At 37.7% G+C, this 16,354-nt stretch overlaps 1 protein-coding gene across 9 annotated transcripts in view; it reads left to right on the forward strand.

Annotated features, from left to right (window-relative positions):
* LOC141906396 (phosphorylase b kinase regulatory subunit alpha, liver isoform-like) overlaps positions 1 to 16,354 on the forward strand; it is an 82,252-nt gene that overhangs the window by 26,491 nt on the left and 39,407 nt on the right. For 8 of the 9 annotated variants that reach the window (XM_074795657.1, XM_074795662.1, XM_074795663.1 and 5 more), the window contains exons 16-18: positions 4,334 to 4,409; positions 4,610 to 4,695; positions 10,613 to 10,633. In XM_074795657.1, the coding sequence (XP_074651758.1) occupies positions 4,334 to 4,409; positions 4,610 to 4,695; positions 10,613 to 10,633 (183 nt within the window). The remainder of the gene's footprint in view (positions 1 to 4,333; positions 4,410 to 4,609; positions 4,696 to 10,612; positions 10,634 to 16,354) is intronic. The other variant, XM_074795661.1, reaches the window with a different exon arrangement.

Raw genomic sequence — 16,354 nt, forward strand, 5'->3', positions numbered from 1 at the left:
ATGTTGTGATGGATAGAAATTAGATTTCCTTTTGATTATTTAACCGTCCAGAGCAGGATCTAATGCAGAGTCGGTTGGTTTTTGTTCCACAAACATATTCCAATTATTTCAAAAGTATTTTTTGTGCGTATTAGCAGGCAAACTCATTTCTTTCCTTTTGAGGGATTTTAAGCCGTCCGTTCGTTCGTCCATCCGTAGACGAAATCCAGTTATTTTGGGAAGTTTTAAAGACGCTTCAATGTAATGTCTTGATATTTGGGTTACACATGTCGATCGACATAACACTGGAATAGGTTTGCAGTGATTAACAGTTCATTTCATTTACTCCTATGTGCTTGAAACTCTGGAACTGTTAACGAAAGACAAGTAACACAAGTGGAAAAAACATGCTTGAGTTATGCTTGATTCTCATATTCAAATTTAATTTAAATTCAAATTTATTTTATTACATCATATTTACAAAGCATATCATTGGTTCATACAGTAATAAAGATTAGGACAGAACTAATATTATTATAGAATTTTCAAAAAGGTAATTAATTTCTATAACTAAATGGACATTATTTTTCTAATAACTAAGTTCAAGAGTGACTCTCCCGTTTATTAAGAAACACACGGAACTAGTGGAATAGATTGATATTTACACACATGTTGCAGGCATAAATTGTTTATCAGTATAGAATTTGTAATCCATAAAAGCCGAAATCAACATCGGCTCGAAACCCAGACAAAATCAACTCATAATTTATTGATTAAATCTACACTACAATATATGTATTTATTCAACTATTTCAATAAAAAGATTAATTTCTTAAATCTATTCCAAATCATAATACGTTCTTATCTGTAAATTTACTAGATCTATCGACTCAGCAGGTGCTTAAGATGAGTTCTTAATAGGACAGATCCATTTTTTAAGCGTGGTGATAATACAGTATCATGATGATCCGTCTGTCCGTCCATCAACTTTTGCTTCAATTTACTACTAGTGCTACAGTTCTTTTCGAATCTTGACCAAACTTGGTATGAAGCTAATATGGGCCAAGGGCTAAAAAGTTATAGAGCCGTTTGTCAAATTTGATCTCAAGGGGGTGCTGTACGGGTGGCGCATGTAAAATCTTTAGATCGTTACTTGTCCTACAATTATTGTCCGATGTTGATGAAACTTAGTATGTAGATACTACAAGCCAAGGGCTAAAAAGTTATAGAGCTGTTTTCCCAATTTGATCTCTAGGGGGTGCCGTACGGGTGGTGCTTGTGTGACAGGTCGTAAATTCCTGCTTGAGGTTTCCCTGTGTCAGTTAATTGAGGTCCTGGAGATTAGAGAAGCGTACAAAACAGCTCGTCAAACATGCAGAGCAAAGAAGGACCTGTGACAACAGATATACTTGAATAAATAATCACGTTTAATTACTACAATTTCACTCCAGAGATGTCATCAGACCGATGACCAGTCTCAAACTGGATCTGTTGCCGCCAAAAATCATAATACAAAACCGCACTGTAGATGGCAGCACCTAACAGCAAAACTTCCGGCCACACTTGTAAAATCTTTAAATCGCTTCTTTGTCCTACAATTATAATCCAACCTAACGAGATTTGGTTTATAGATACTACAGGCCAAGGGAAAAATGTTATAGAGCCGTTTGCCCAATTTGACCTTTAGGGGGCGCTGTACAGGTCATGCTTGTAAAATCTTTAACCCTTTCAGTGCGTCTACACTGCAGTGCGGTGTATAAATCAGTGATAGATTTTGCGAGTACACCGCGGTGTATTGATGTAATTAGTAATTGTCTCTCTTGAAAAATGGCAGCACCTGTCAAACATAGTGAAATACTAGTAACTAACGATACACAGCGCCGCGGTGTAGACGCACTATAGTGGTATTGTCGTTATTAAACACAGTAGGGTGGAATTTTTTTTAAATTTCAAATTATCTCTAGCACTATAGGGTATTAACTAGTCAGCACTGAAAGGGTTAAATCGCTATTTGTCCTACAATTGTAGTCCGATGTTGACAAAACTTGGTATGTAGATACTATGGGCCAAGGGCTAAACTAGAGCGGTTATCAAACTTTAATCTCTAGGGGGCGCTGTACGGTGGCGCTTAGAAAATCTTTAAATTGCTACTTGTCCTACAATTATTATCCAATCTTGACAAAATTTGGTATGTCAATATTTTTGGCCATGGGCTAAATGTTGCTGAGCCATTTTTCCCAATCTGATATCTAGTGGGCGCTGTACAGGTCACACTTGTAAAATCAAAATTGTAGCTCATGACATTTTCTATCATTGTGGTGATTTTCAAGGTCATTGGTTTCAGTATACGTTCACCAGGGGGTGTTGAATATTGAGATTTTCTGATTGTTGAGCATTTCAAATGACTTCCCAAGTGGGCATGGTGTCCCTAGCAGGATTCGAATTTCAGAATTTTTCATCCACAGCAAGTTGCTTTCAGAAATGCTGTGGATGGTGGAAGCGATCCACAGCAAGTTAAGCTCTCACCACAGAAAGTGCCTATCTTGAAAACAATACCTGGTTGATTATGTATTCCATAAACATTGAAAACTAATCCTATTTGAGAGTTATTTGGTTACTTGACTTAAACATTTAAATGTATATCAAATCAATTATAATATTGTCAACAATATTTGTAAAAATTTAACACTAAAAATGAAATCATTAGAGTTGGGTCGGTTCATAATGATATGTGATTGAAATTGAATATTGAATTGATTACTAAATTATTGAAAGAACTTATAACATAGTAATATTCTAATAATCTATAATTTCTCAAAGATAGAATATGGCATTGTGTATAACTATTAAATTAAACTACTGAAGGAATGAATATTGGGCCTCCATGGGAGTTTTAAAAATTCAGATAAAAATTCTGTTACGGATGAAACTCCAGGGCCGAAATACCCAATTCTTTTTCGGATCCAAGCTCCAGGGTCGAACTAAAACCCATAAAACTAACGACGACACCAGACGTATAATATTACAAAGCACGTACATTTATTAAAGTACTGTGGCTGGGACTCACTGTGGTCAGTAAACAGATATTTATATAGGTACAGTTTATAGGGGTAAGTCAAGTATAAACACTGAATGATTCACACTTATAACAGACTGAAGTCGGTATACCGTATAAACACTATACATACCATAACTATTCAATAACTGGGTAACACAACTGGGTAACAATTCATGTTAATAGCAGTTGTTTTTGCATGGTGGCAGCACCGTATGGCATACAGTTTAGGCATCAGCCGCTGTAACTTTCAATTTCATGTCAAACTTTTCAGAATTTTTACAGAATTTTGATTACAAAATCTGGTGTCAGTGATTGAAATTGTCAACGGCATTTTAAAGAATTTTGATAGACGGCATTTTTGAAGCCATCGGTACAAAGATACGTCAACGGCTATGTACTAATACATCGTCGACAAAAGCCGTCGATTGCCGTCGTGAAATTTGAACCCTGCCTAGACCCCTAGTTTCAGAAATATTGAGCACATGTCAATTGATTGTTTGGATATTTGCTTTGTACATGAGAGATTTTTCCATAAAAAGATCTGCAGTGTATAAACTGGCCCAAACAAGGTTGTTTGATAGTTGATGTTCAGAACATGTCTTAGACATACGACAATAGATTTATGAAGTTTTCATGGGAAAAGTTTGAAAGTTTTTTCAATGCATTAGTCAATTGGTTGAAGTTTTAGTATGTACGTGTACACTCCTAGGGGGTAGCATCGCATGTTCGATGGATAAAATCAGAATCTTTGTGCAAAAATTGTAATTTTTAGTCTTAATTTGTAAGAATTTCCATCCAAATCAGTCTTATCCGTATTAAGATGTACTGGCAATTGTTTACTGTGTCTCCTAGCGGTAATATCATGTACTGAAAACATAGGTCAGTCTATGTCTCAAAGACTGCTATGATCTCATAATTGGGCTTCTAACAGGCAGTTGTCAATTGACATCTGTATGTAGCTTTCTGCTATTGCTTAATTTTGCTTTGCTTCTTTGCATGAAAGTATGAGTGAAATAACAAAAAATAACATACGATTATAAAACATGCATTAAATTGATTTGATATACTGGTGCTTTATATACAGTTGATCCTGCTTGCCTAGTCCTCATGGGAAAGCAAACTCTGAAATGGTCAGAGTGACAATCATTCATCATCACATGAATTGGAATAAGAAAATTCTACATCTTATCTTGTCTGAGACAAAGCGATAAGCAATTGGTACTGGCAAGCCGGGTCTTCTGATATAATCCAAATGAAGCAATTCATCATTATGATTGTGATAAATGTATGTTTCAGATACAAATAAAGAATTACAACCTGCATTGGTAGCAACGATACAGAAACTACGGTCTGGATACATCAATGGTACAAGGTATCAAATCCTGATTATTGTTAAACTACAGGGGTCAGTTTTATAGACTTGTTTTATCTTTAACCTGTGGTTGATATAATTGAAAATGAATTGACTTAATCTCAGAGGTTAAGATAATACCCGTTTATATTACTGGTCCTTGAGCTATAGATCAGATTGTTGTAGACACATCTCTAGAAGGCAGTTACATTATATTCTAGGGTGCAGTTAGGTAATTTGATGGAGTTTATAAGTACATCCTGTGTCACCAAGCTTACATTTTTGCCAGGTTTAGACTCAGTCGAAGGTAAATATTTCAAATTTCAATTTATTCAAATACATAAATACTGGTACCGTAACTCATGCAGAAAACTTCGTTTAAAGGTCTGATAAATACAGAAAACCCCTATAAAACTGTCAGTGAAACATTAGAGAATGAAAAGTAGATATATGTTTATACATATATATTGTTTTTGGAACCCTTTTTGGTGGAAAACTGCCCTTTCAATTGATACTATGATCGTAAGTCACTCCTGGATCCACCCCTGCCCTTATTCAAGTTAAAACCTTTTCAGTGTGGATTCTGCAAATAAATGTCTACTGATTTGAATTTGTTATCATCTAAACAATGTTTAAACTACTATATCAAATATTTTAGCATGCTTCACTTTCCTTTCTTATCTATCTTGATATTACTACAGATCATGAAGCAGGTAAATCTATGTAACTCTGTGTAGGTGGATGGATTTCACTGTTTTCAGTAACATAGTTGGGAGGGCCCCCCACCCCCCTCCCCCGTGTATAAGTAATGCCTAGGGGGGCTATGATCAAGCAAAGCAGCACTTCATATAGTGCATACGATAAGAGGGTGGAAACAATCAAGATACCAGTATGAAATGTGTGGCCCTATGAATTCCTATTCGATTTTTGAAAAGATGAATTTTGACAAATATAACCCACAGAATGCATCCATTTGCCACATCCGATAGTGCCCCTTTGGGGCTCTTGTTACATTTTTTTGGTCGTTTTTTACATGTAAATAGTCCGAAAGTTTATTGTAGTTTGTATTGTTATGTATTTTTAATTTCCGGGCTCTTAATTCATAAATGGTTTAAGATAACTTTTCGGAAATTTTTCGGATTGGTTACCCTAGACACCATGAGTGACTGATTAGACTTCAGCGGTTTTTTTTGTATTTTCACTTCTGGGCTCTAACTCATAAACGGTTTAAGTTAACTAGGTGAAATTTGATGGATGAGACTATGGGTAACTGCTCAGATTTCAGGTCCTCTAGGTCATGGTCACCGGAAGCTGTTTTTGTGATTTTCATTTCCTGCCTTCATAAACGGGTTGACATACGCTTGGTGTGTATTTTACACTCAGGTGTTTCACCTGATTTTGGGGCATCAGTGGTCTTCAGCGACATTCTATTTCTAATTGCTATAAATCGTTTTATCTCAAATATGCAGAAAACTGTTATTGCTATATTTGCTACTTACATTTATAATATCAAATGTAGGTATCGGTACGGTAGCATCACCAAACAATATTCGACGTTCTGACATAGGAGCGCTCTGTCTGTTGGCATCTCCAGCAACCTTTCATAACTAGTTATTTTCGGAGGATTGCTTAATGCGTGTAGTGGTGCTAGTCATGTTTAACAATGAAAGTTTGGTATTCTTGTGCGAAAATTAGTGCCATCCAAAAAATTATATTATTGCTGTTTTTGATCTTAAAATAGGGATTGACCCTGTTTTTTATTTGGTTGGTAAATTTCGTTTAAATTTTTTGATTGAGTGTCCCCTACAAACCCACCACACCTGCCGGGAGCGAAACAGGGGGTTTGATTTTGAAATCGGAAATCGAAGTACAGCTATAGTTGTGTGATCGGCGGTTGAGTTTACATAATTTTTGGTTTACCTTTGTCAGCAGTATGAGGTTGGCATTGGGCCAATTCATGTAACATAGCGGTATGTTTTTTTATGTGAGAATTTTTTTCATTGGTTCTCGGGTTAAACGATGTATAATCGATGCAATTGAAGACATGACGAACCTCCGTCGATGACATGGTCAACTTTATTTAAATTCGGCGAAAAACTGTTTTTGGCGGGAAAATTCTTAGCTCTTGTGTATAAAATTGCAATGACCTCGATTTGGGGCGTCGTCTCTACGAGCAAATGTGATTGGCTGTTTTTGGGATATACGGGGAATTCCGGTGCTTCTAAAATAATTATGGGAAAGCCATTTATGGCGAACGTTTCATTGGACTAGGTGCCGTATATGTGCGAATTTTAAATGCTCATTGTTGGTGATAATGTAATTATTTCACATTTCGCCATAGGTATTGATTCATTCTAATACCTATTGTAATTTCTTGTGACCTGAAAATACTAAGCAGCTAACCATAGGTATAGGTCGAGGTCTGAATATTGTAATGGTAAATTCCAGGATTTAAAACGATCTAATACTACGCCCTGGTTTTAGCTTCCGCGGCCATACATTGGAAGAGGTTTCGTTTCCAAGACTCAATATTCAGCCACCCTCTTGATATGTGACATCATATGAATTTTATTTGAATATATTTTCATATTGTGAAAAATATTTTTTTTAAAATATGAAATAGTTTCCAACGCCGCACCTACCTGTACCCTACAAAATTTTGGAGGTAGACCATAAACAAATGTTTATCTTTCGTCTTATTTGACTACAAAATAATTCTTTAAGAAAGATAAAATACAATATAAACTTCTAGAACTTTGAAGTCACGAATTAAAAAGATTTTTCAAGCAATGCTCTTACTCCAAACAACCTCTAGCTTTCAAGGTAAACCACACTTTGCCCATGGGCAATTTATTTGTTTTAATTGAAGTACATAATTGGGAAATTCGGTTCCGGTTCATTCAAACAATCTTCCAACCAGTTTGAACGGGCAAGCGACTGATTGAGGTTATTTTTTGGCTGCCTAATCAAATACATCGAAATTTTGGAAGTAACTATATTACAAGGTTGAAGATCATTTTGTCCATTTTTATTTCTTTTTTAATCGTTTTCTATGCGTAAATAGTCCGATAGTTTAATGTAGTTTTTTTTTCGGGTAGATGTTGATGTAGTCCTCTAAGTTGATTGTCCCGCGTGTTGACTAGATAGAAAGGAAGCACATTTCAAAACGCAAATTATCCAGATGAGAGTATGGTCCTGAGGTATCCGAAGTGTAGTTGTATGACATCGACAGTGCAGCTCCGATGAGGATGGGTTTCTCCATCAAGGGGTGCGCAGTTGGTACTTCACATCTGGTACTGAGTTTGCCTAAAAGTAAAAGTTGCACATGGGGAGCAGTTTTGTGTTGCTTATATACAGTGCATAGTTAGGTCCGTGGATACCTCGCAATTGAACTGACAGTGCTATGCGCATTGATAGACCATCAGTAAGAAAGCGGCACAGGCACGTGAATATTACATATATGTTTGTACGTTTACGTATATACAGTCTTGCTCGGGTTTTATTTACAGTGTCACATTTGGTTTTTTGGTATTTTTTAATGAGACTGGTGTCAAGAGGCAACCTTCCATTCACCGCTGCGTGCAAACAGACTGAGTTTGCTATCCTGAAGCCAAAAAAGGAGGCACCAGCTATCACGGCAATGAGAATGACTTTACAGTCAAAACTTCAGAAACATTAACCAATGTGTATGTGATGATATAAAGCAAAAGTGGTCAGACAGTTCTATGCGTGTTGATAGACCGTCAACCCTGTTTGATCTAAATCAGAACATACCTCAAGTGTCAAAGTCAGGATATGTAGGTGTAACTGATAAATTGCTGTTACTGTTATTGTACGCATAAGGAATCTGGGTGAAGACATGGTTAGCTTATATGCCATTTTATATATTCATAGCCCTTCTATAATACTATTATATATTATTCTATTGCCTTGCATTCACTTGAAGAAGTTTCATCTCAAGGCGCATATTCAGGCATGTGCTTTAGTTAACGTCGTGAGATGTTTTCCTGGTGATTTTATAAAAATGGGCATGCACAGATAGCTCAACATCAACAATCACGTCTTTAAACTATTGACAACCATTTTACTTTTCAAAAAGATCATCACGACTTCGGAAAAATTTTGGTGATTCTTCAACCTTTTGGTTGATTTACGAATGCTATCACTTTTGATTGACTTAGTCCGTCTTTTCGTGGCACAAAATATTATGCCAATACTGGTGCTGATTTTGGGCACAAATGGTTCAATGGAATATTCATGACTCGGCAAAGAACCTAATTTGTAGTTATTGATTCCTTGGAGATTTCTGCAAATTTGGTTCTTTGCATGCAGTTGATTTTGCCAATTCTTGGCTTTTATAGCTTAAATGTGTGATTATCTACAAATTTGAAATTTCGATGGAGATTCCTCATTAATGGTATCAGACCCTATGCATCATGATATCCAATCAGCGACTGTGTTTTTAGGCACACCTGCTGCAAGGGTCCTGTAGCTGTCGGGAATTTATCATCAATTCCCCCAATTCACGTTACACTTGGATGGCGTGATACTCCGGTCCCAATGTTTGTGCACGCGCACTGACGACAGGTACTCCACCCCCTTTACCAAAAGAAAGGTTAAGGATGCTCCACCGTTTGCGGTTACAGGGATTGATTATCCTGGTCCGTTTGAGTTCCTAGCTGTTATAAATCCGGTATCATTGGTAAAGTCGTATATTATTCTGTTCACATGTGCAGTAAGCAGGTGTATTCATCTCGTGTTGGTTATTAATTTGTCATTACCGACATTTGTGTTAAGTAAAGTTTCCGTTGTTTCTACAGTCGCAGATCCTGTCCGTCGTGCTGTATTTCGGACATTTCAATCCGCTGAAAAGCATCTGAAAGAGTTGTTTACTTCGCCCGAGTTAGAGCGAAATTTAGCTGATAGAGGGTGTGAATGGAAATTCATTCCGCGTTGTGGTCCATGGTTTGGCAGATTTTACAAGAGACACATCGGACTTACAAAACGTGCATTAAAGAAAACTCTCAATTGTTCAAAGTTGGGATTTACTGAACTGCAAACAGTCGTTACCGAAATAGAATGTACGTTAAATAATCTCCGTTAACTGCGTTATTTGACGGAGTTGCAGATCCAGTGCCGATTACACCGTCGCAGTTATTCATGGGTCGTTTTATCAGTGGACGATCCAGATTATGTTAAACAGAGCGATGTTGTGATCTGTGTGAAAAAACGTGGTTGTTTATATGCCGATTTTCAAAAGCGTTGGCTTGAAGAGTATCTTACTGCGCTATGGGAGAGGCATGGCATGCCGCAAAGTGCTTTCATGGGAGAATGCCCATGTAAGATCGGTGATGTTGTTTTGGTCCTCTCGGAAAAAGATTGTTTTCAGTGGAAACTTGAGGTGATAACCTAAGGGTCCGGATGGTTTGATTTGCGTTGCGGGAATTAAGACCAGTTACAGGTTTTCGAACAGACCCATCAATTGTCTTTATCCGTTGGTGATATTGTGTTGTGATGTTAGGGAACTTTTAGAATCATCCAAAGAAATGGAAAATTTGGTTCCTGTTAGACCAGCTCCTCGGCTAGCTGCTATAAAGGCCTGCAGTTAATGAAGGAACAGTCAGAGTTCTTGTGATCAGTGATTTGTAAAAGACACTTTTATTTTAAACGTAACATTGATGTGGCTGGAGTTTGTCGGGACTTCATCATTTATAATATAATTCCTCCAATTCCCGTAACCGTACACTTGGATGGCGTGATACTCCGGTCCCAATGTTTGCGCACGCGCACTGACGACAGGGCAGTGCATGTTAGTTGAGAAACAAGTTGTAATGGCGTCTAAAATAAAATGTGTCGGGTTCATGTGAACCGCTGCTGTTCTCGTTAATTTCTTGTGTCTACCACAGTAGCAGTTGCACTTGACGCTACGAATGGTGGGCCTTGTGACGTCGCGTCACAAGTGGGGTGTAGATCAGTTGCTATGTAAATGTCAGTGATGGTGTGCAGCTACGGTAGTCTATTATTAGTGTTAAGAGCATGTGGGTCGATGCAATCCGCGATTCCGATTTCTGATTTCATGAAGCCTACGGAAAACACGATTTCTAAACTTGAACTCATTACCATTGTAGATTCGAATCCCTATATTTCTGGGAATATAACACACCTCACTGGTTGCATGAAGCACTCTGGAAATATTTATCCCTTTCATTTTTCATTTTTATTAGATGAAGTTGCTAATGTCAGTCGTAAGTTTAAAGAATGATCAATTTTCCTTATTTTGGAGCATTTTCATGAATTCTACTAATACGCATTCTACGTGTTACATCTAAAAACTCACATAGACCACTAGGGTCTTCAAAATTGTTGTAATTTTTGGAGGTAGATGATTTAGCTGCTTTTTTAGCCCACACGGGGCAAAGTCTTTTTTGTGTTCACTCAAAGTTATTTCAGGAAGTTTTAAAAAAGCTTTGATGGATTTTCTTGATATTTGGTTACAAATATACAACCCAATCAGTATCAAGATGGCATGATCACAAATCAGGGATTTTTGCACGGATTTTGCTATCTTAGGGCAGATAGCTATGGCGCTCAGTTTTCGTTGTACTGTAATTCCGTCTGTCTATCGCAATTTCGGGGTTTTTTCAACATGCTTTGATGGAAGATCTTAGTTTTAACTTAGTAATCTTGATATTTGATATTGTAGTTAACTATAAGACATAGCTCATTTAGGATTTACTCTGTCTTAAGTTCTCTCCACCAGTCACAATGAATAATGAAATAACAGGGTATTTCTGTCATATCGGTACCTAGACATATTTTGTAACTACATTCATAATAATTGCTGCAAAGTTGTATCTTATGACATATTTTGTGATTGGTTATTCATTATGCCCCGGCTCAACTTAAGTTGAGTTGGCCACCAGGGGGCCGACATAAAAAACGATGTTAACAGCCTTGAGGCCGCAATTGTAGGATATCACTTGGGCCAGAACCCTATTTTATAATTGGGTTGATTCGATTCAAATTATGGCCACCAGGGGGCCAACATGAAAACGACATTAACCGCCTAGAGGCTGCAATTGGTGACGGATTCATTTCAAACTTGGTAAACAAGTAGGATATCACTTCGGCCAGAACCCTATTTAAAATTGGGTTGATTCAATTCAAATTATTGCCACCAGGGGGCCGACATGAAGACCAACGTTTACAGCCTAGAGGCCTCAATTGTTGACCGATTGTTTTCAAACTTGGTACACAAGTAGGGTATCACTTGGCCCCGAAATCCTATCTAAAGTTGGGTCAATTCGATTCAAATAATGGCCACCAGGGGGCCGATATGAAAAATTACGTTAATAGCCTAGAGGCCGCAATTGTTGACCGATTAATTTTAAACTTGGTGCACAAGTAGGGTATCACTTGGGCCAGAACCCTATTTAAAATTGGGTCAATTCAATTCAAATTATTACTAGAGGCCGCAATTGTTGACTGATTCAAATTATGGCCATCAGGGGAAAACAGCCTAGAGGCTGCAACTGTTGATAAATTATTTATACTTTGTACACATGTTCTCTAATATCATTCTTATAGAAGTAATTGTGGCCATGATATTTCTAACACATTTACCACAAACCCTGTAACTTCACGTGGCGGTGAATTTCAGGCCGGGGGCATTCGAGGCTTTGCCTCATTTTAGTTTCTGTATGTGTTCACCAGATATGCACAGTGGTTGTAAATTTCATTGTTTATTTTCTGCCTTTAAAAAGGATATTATGAAGGTAAAATTCTGAGTGTATATGGTGATAATCTTATTTCAATTCGGATTGTAGAATAATCACTTTGAAATTTGATGATTTTCTAGCCGCAGCAGCGATTTCACTTTTCATATGTCATGCAACAAGCCATTCCTACTTTCCTTATGCATGGAAGTTAAAATCAGGTTTTTGAATATTTTTGGGTTGCCAGTTTAGTCAATGGTCTTAGAGTTGAACGTATATGTATGATGTACGCAATGAGTAACAGAATTGATTTACTTACTACACGGAATCAATGGAGTTATCTGGAACACACGTTCATGTCTATTCAGTCTTACCCTACACATCCTTCCGCGGCAAGAATTCAAACCCGATGGAATTGTTTGACTGCCACTGCATGAACCCCAGCCCAAGTGCGCATGTACATGCACACCTTAGCCACATGAAAACATGGCATATTCATGGATAGCTATTGTTAGAATAACATGAAATGATACAACAAATTGGCTTATAGTGACGTCATGGCTAAGTGCGCAAATTTCTGCAATGTGGTGCTAATCAGGCAGGGGTTCGTGCTGTGGCTGAGGTTCACAATGCCATCGGGTTCAAATACCTGCTGAGGGAGGGTGACTCCTAAGCACCGAAAGAAAACCATTCTGTTGTTAATCCACTCCAACAGAAAGAATACCATTCTGTTGTCAATCCACTTCCGGAGAAAGTACCAGGAAATTAAAACCACCGGCTGAAATAAGACGAAACCTTCATACAGGATCTACACATTTAGACAGATTGCTATGTATTTTTTACAGCTTTGGCAATGCGTTTTGGACACACAGTAGTCGATTTTGATAGGAAACATGATTCGACATGTCAAAAAATTGAAAAAATGATAATAACCATGACGATAACAATAAATCCTCATGATAAATGTAATAATCAATTCCTACCAAACTTAGTTGATGCACTTACTGTAAATGTTTACAGTGTTAGGTTGGATAAGGAATGACCTGATTGCAGTTCACTCGGAGATTGGATCTAATGACCAGGAGGCCGGTTTATAGTTTGATTAGTCGATAATATGAAACTGTAGAAGCGGGTCCTCGATTTCACATGAATGGGCGATCAGCTTGCATTATAAGCTGGATAATTTGCTAGCTTCAATTAAGTTAGTTTAAATTTTGTGCAGGTTTAGTGGTATGACCCACAATGCACAATGAAGTGGAAAATGAAGATGAAAGGGTTGAATTGGCCTCGGTTTTAGAATCTACCACATACATAGTAAAACCAAGGACGTTTAATAGAGCCAAGATCTGTTATATTTCCATGAAACTGATAATCACCTTAATTTCCAGTAAGGCCTCTTACACGCATTGTAAAAGGGGTGTCACTAAACCTAAGACCCCCTAGTGACACCCATTGTAAAAGACTAATTCCGAAACACACATTCCACGCACATGCGCAACCGAGCTCGGTATCCCCTCTGTACCGTCAATTTTTTCTAACCCCAAAAAGCCCAAGTCCACATATCTAACAATCTCATCTATCTTTCTTTTTAACGGAGCAGAACGCTTTTCCACTGAAGAATTACAAGTCGTAACTTTCTAACGGAGTAGAACACTTTTCTACTGAAGAATTACAAAAATTGATAAGTCATGGCTTATCTATTTACATGGCATCAACAATGTTTATAGCGTCCACTGAATAGTTCCAGACTCCAAAGCCTGCAACAGACCCGCAGCTGACGCACCTTTTTGGTTTACCTTTGTTAGCGATATGAAGTTGGCATTGAGCCAATTTCATGTAAAATCACGGTACGTTTTTTTATGTGAGCATTTGTTTCATTGGTTCTTGGGTTAAACGACGTATAATCGATGCGCTTGAAGACATGACGAACCTCCGTCGATGTACATGGTCAACTTTGTTAAAATTCTACGATAAACTGTTTTTGACGGGAAAATTCTTAGCTCTCGCGTATAAAATTGCAATGACCTCGATTGGGGGGCGTTGTCTCTACGAGCGAATGTGATTGGCTGTTTTTGGGATATACGGGGAATTCCGGCGCTACTAAAATAATTATGGGAAAGCCATAGAATGGCAAACGTTTCATTGGACTAGGTGCCGTATACGAGCAAATTTCAAATGCTCATTGCTGATGAGAATGTAATTATTATCCGCCATAGGTATTGTTTCATTTTAATAACCCGGTGATTGAGTTGATTGACACTGAAGTGCAAGCGAACATTCACTTACACAAGGCCTCCACGTGCGCGCGGAGTGCTATAATAGACTGTTGCATACACAAACACACGCTCGTATGGTATACACTACTAGACGCTGCTTGCTGGGGCGTCTGACATTTCATCAACAGAAGATGAGCGCTATGTTTTCGGTTTGATATAATTTATAATAAATTGTAATTTCTTGTGACCTGAAAATATTAAGCAGCAAACTACAAGTATAGGTCGAGGTCTGAATATTGTATTAGTAAATTCCAGGATTTAAAACGATCTAATACGCCGATTTCTTACTGCGCCGGTTTAGATTCCGCGGCCATACGTTGGAAGAAGTTTCCAACACTCAATATTCAGCCACCCTCTGATATGTGACATCATATGAATTTTATTTGAATATTTTTTCATATTGTGAAAAATATTTCTTTGAAAATATAAAATAGTTTCCCTGCCGCGCCTACCTGTACCCTACGAAATGTATATTTTTGGTCTTATTTGACTACAAAATAATTCTTTGCGAAAGATGAAATACAATATAGAACTTTTAAGTCACGAATTAAAAAGATTTTTCAAGCAATGCCCTTACCCCAAACAACCTCTAGCTTTCAAGGTAAACCACGCTTTGCCCATGGGCAATTTATTTTGTAAGGCAATCAGCTAGTTGTTTATTCGAGTCGATCCAACGCAGCTCTTTCAGCGCACCATTTTCAATAACTTCTTTTATAGCAGCTATATCGATTCTGAAACGTTTCTCAGTAACTGCTTTGTTGGAAACGACTGCTTCACACAGCGATTTACTATCAGTGAGGCATATCACATCAACTAAACCAAACTCCTTTCTGCCAAACATAAGCTCCGTGTACATCAAGCATAAAGGTAAGGCGGCATCACCGCATCCGCTAAAGCTAACGTCTCACCCGCAAGGGTACTTCGAACAACCCTACTTTGAGCTCCAACATATTGGTGACATATTTCCATCCTCACCCTCGAAACAAATAAAATAGCCACCTTGAGTATCGCCATCAGATAAATTCCCTTATGATGCATCACAATAAACCAACATTCTAGGATTCTTCAGATACTGAAATTGTATACTGACATTTTCAGCTTTAGCCCTTTTAATCACTTTATTCAATGCCAAAATATCCAACTTTTCCTTTCTTTATTGAGGATGCAAGCTGGCAGACATCGAATATTAAATCTAGTCTTGTTTGACGGCCAAGCCACAGAAGCTGACCTACTTTTTTTCTCATCGCTGTCTTCTCATTTTCAGTAAGACATTTTGGTTTTGTGCCCGGACACTACTAATTTTTACGAATTCTAAATTTTGCTTATAGAAATCCTGATCGAGAGTCGTGTCATCTTGCGATATGTTTAAATGCATACCAACATATCTGAAAGCCTGTACATCTTCCCTTCCAACGATAAATTTCTCTCGAATCTTGCAGATAACAGTTTTTTCAAATGATTCATCACCTCCCCATAGAAAATCATCAACATGACATAATAGTATGCCAGTAAGTAGACCATTCTCATCAAGCCAGTAGAAAACAGCTGGGTCATATTGACATATCCTTGCTCCCATACCAGACAAGGTGGATTTTACCTTCTTGTACCAACACAGAGAAGCATCACTGAGACCATAAACGCATTTTTTTAACTGCCATAAATAACCATTTTCGCAGGCTTCTTTAGGGGGTACCAAAAAGACTTGTCTGTCAAAGTTGTCTCCTTGGAGAAAAGCACTTTTAATGTCCATTGACTTGGGCAGCCATTTTTTTTTTAGCAAGGATAGTTAGCACTATTTTCTGCGACTCACTGGAACATGTAGGTGAATCTCTTTCAGCGGACAGTTCTTTTTCTTCGAACCCTCTCGCTACCAGTCTAGCTTTAGGTACCAGAACACCCTCTTTTTCTTTCATATTACAGATCCATCTGTAGATACGGCACGCTGACCACTATCTTTGACTCTTTTGTACACTCC

Source organism: Tubulanus polymorphus, chromosome 5 (genome assembly GCF_964204645.1).
Source record: "Tubulanus polymorphus chromosome 5, tnTubPoly1.2, whole genome shotgun sequence".
Lineage (NCBI taxonomy): Eukaryota > Metazoa > Nemertea > Palaeonemertea > Tubulaniformes > Tubulanidae > Tubulanus > Tubulanus polymorphus.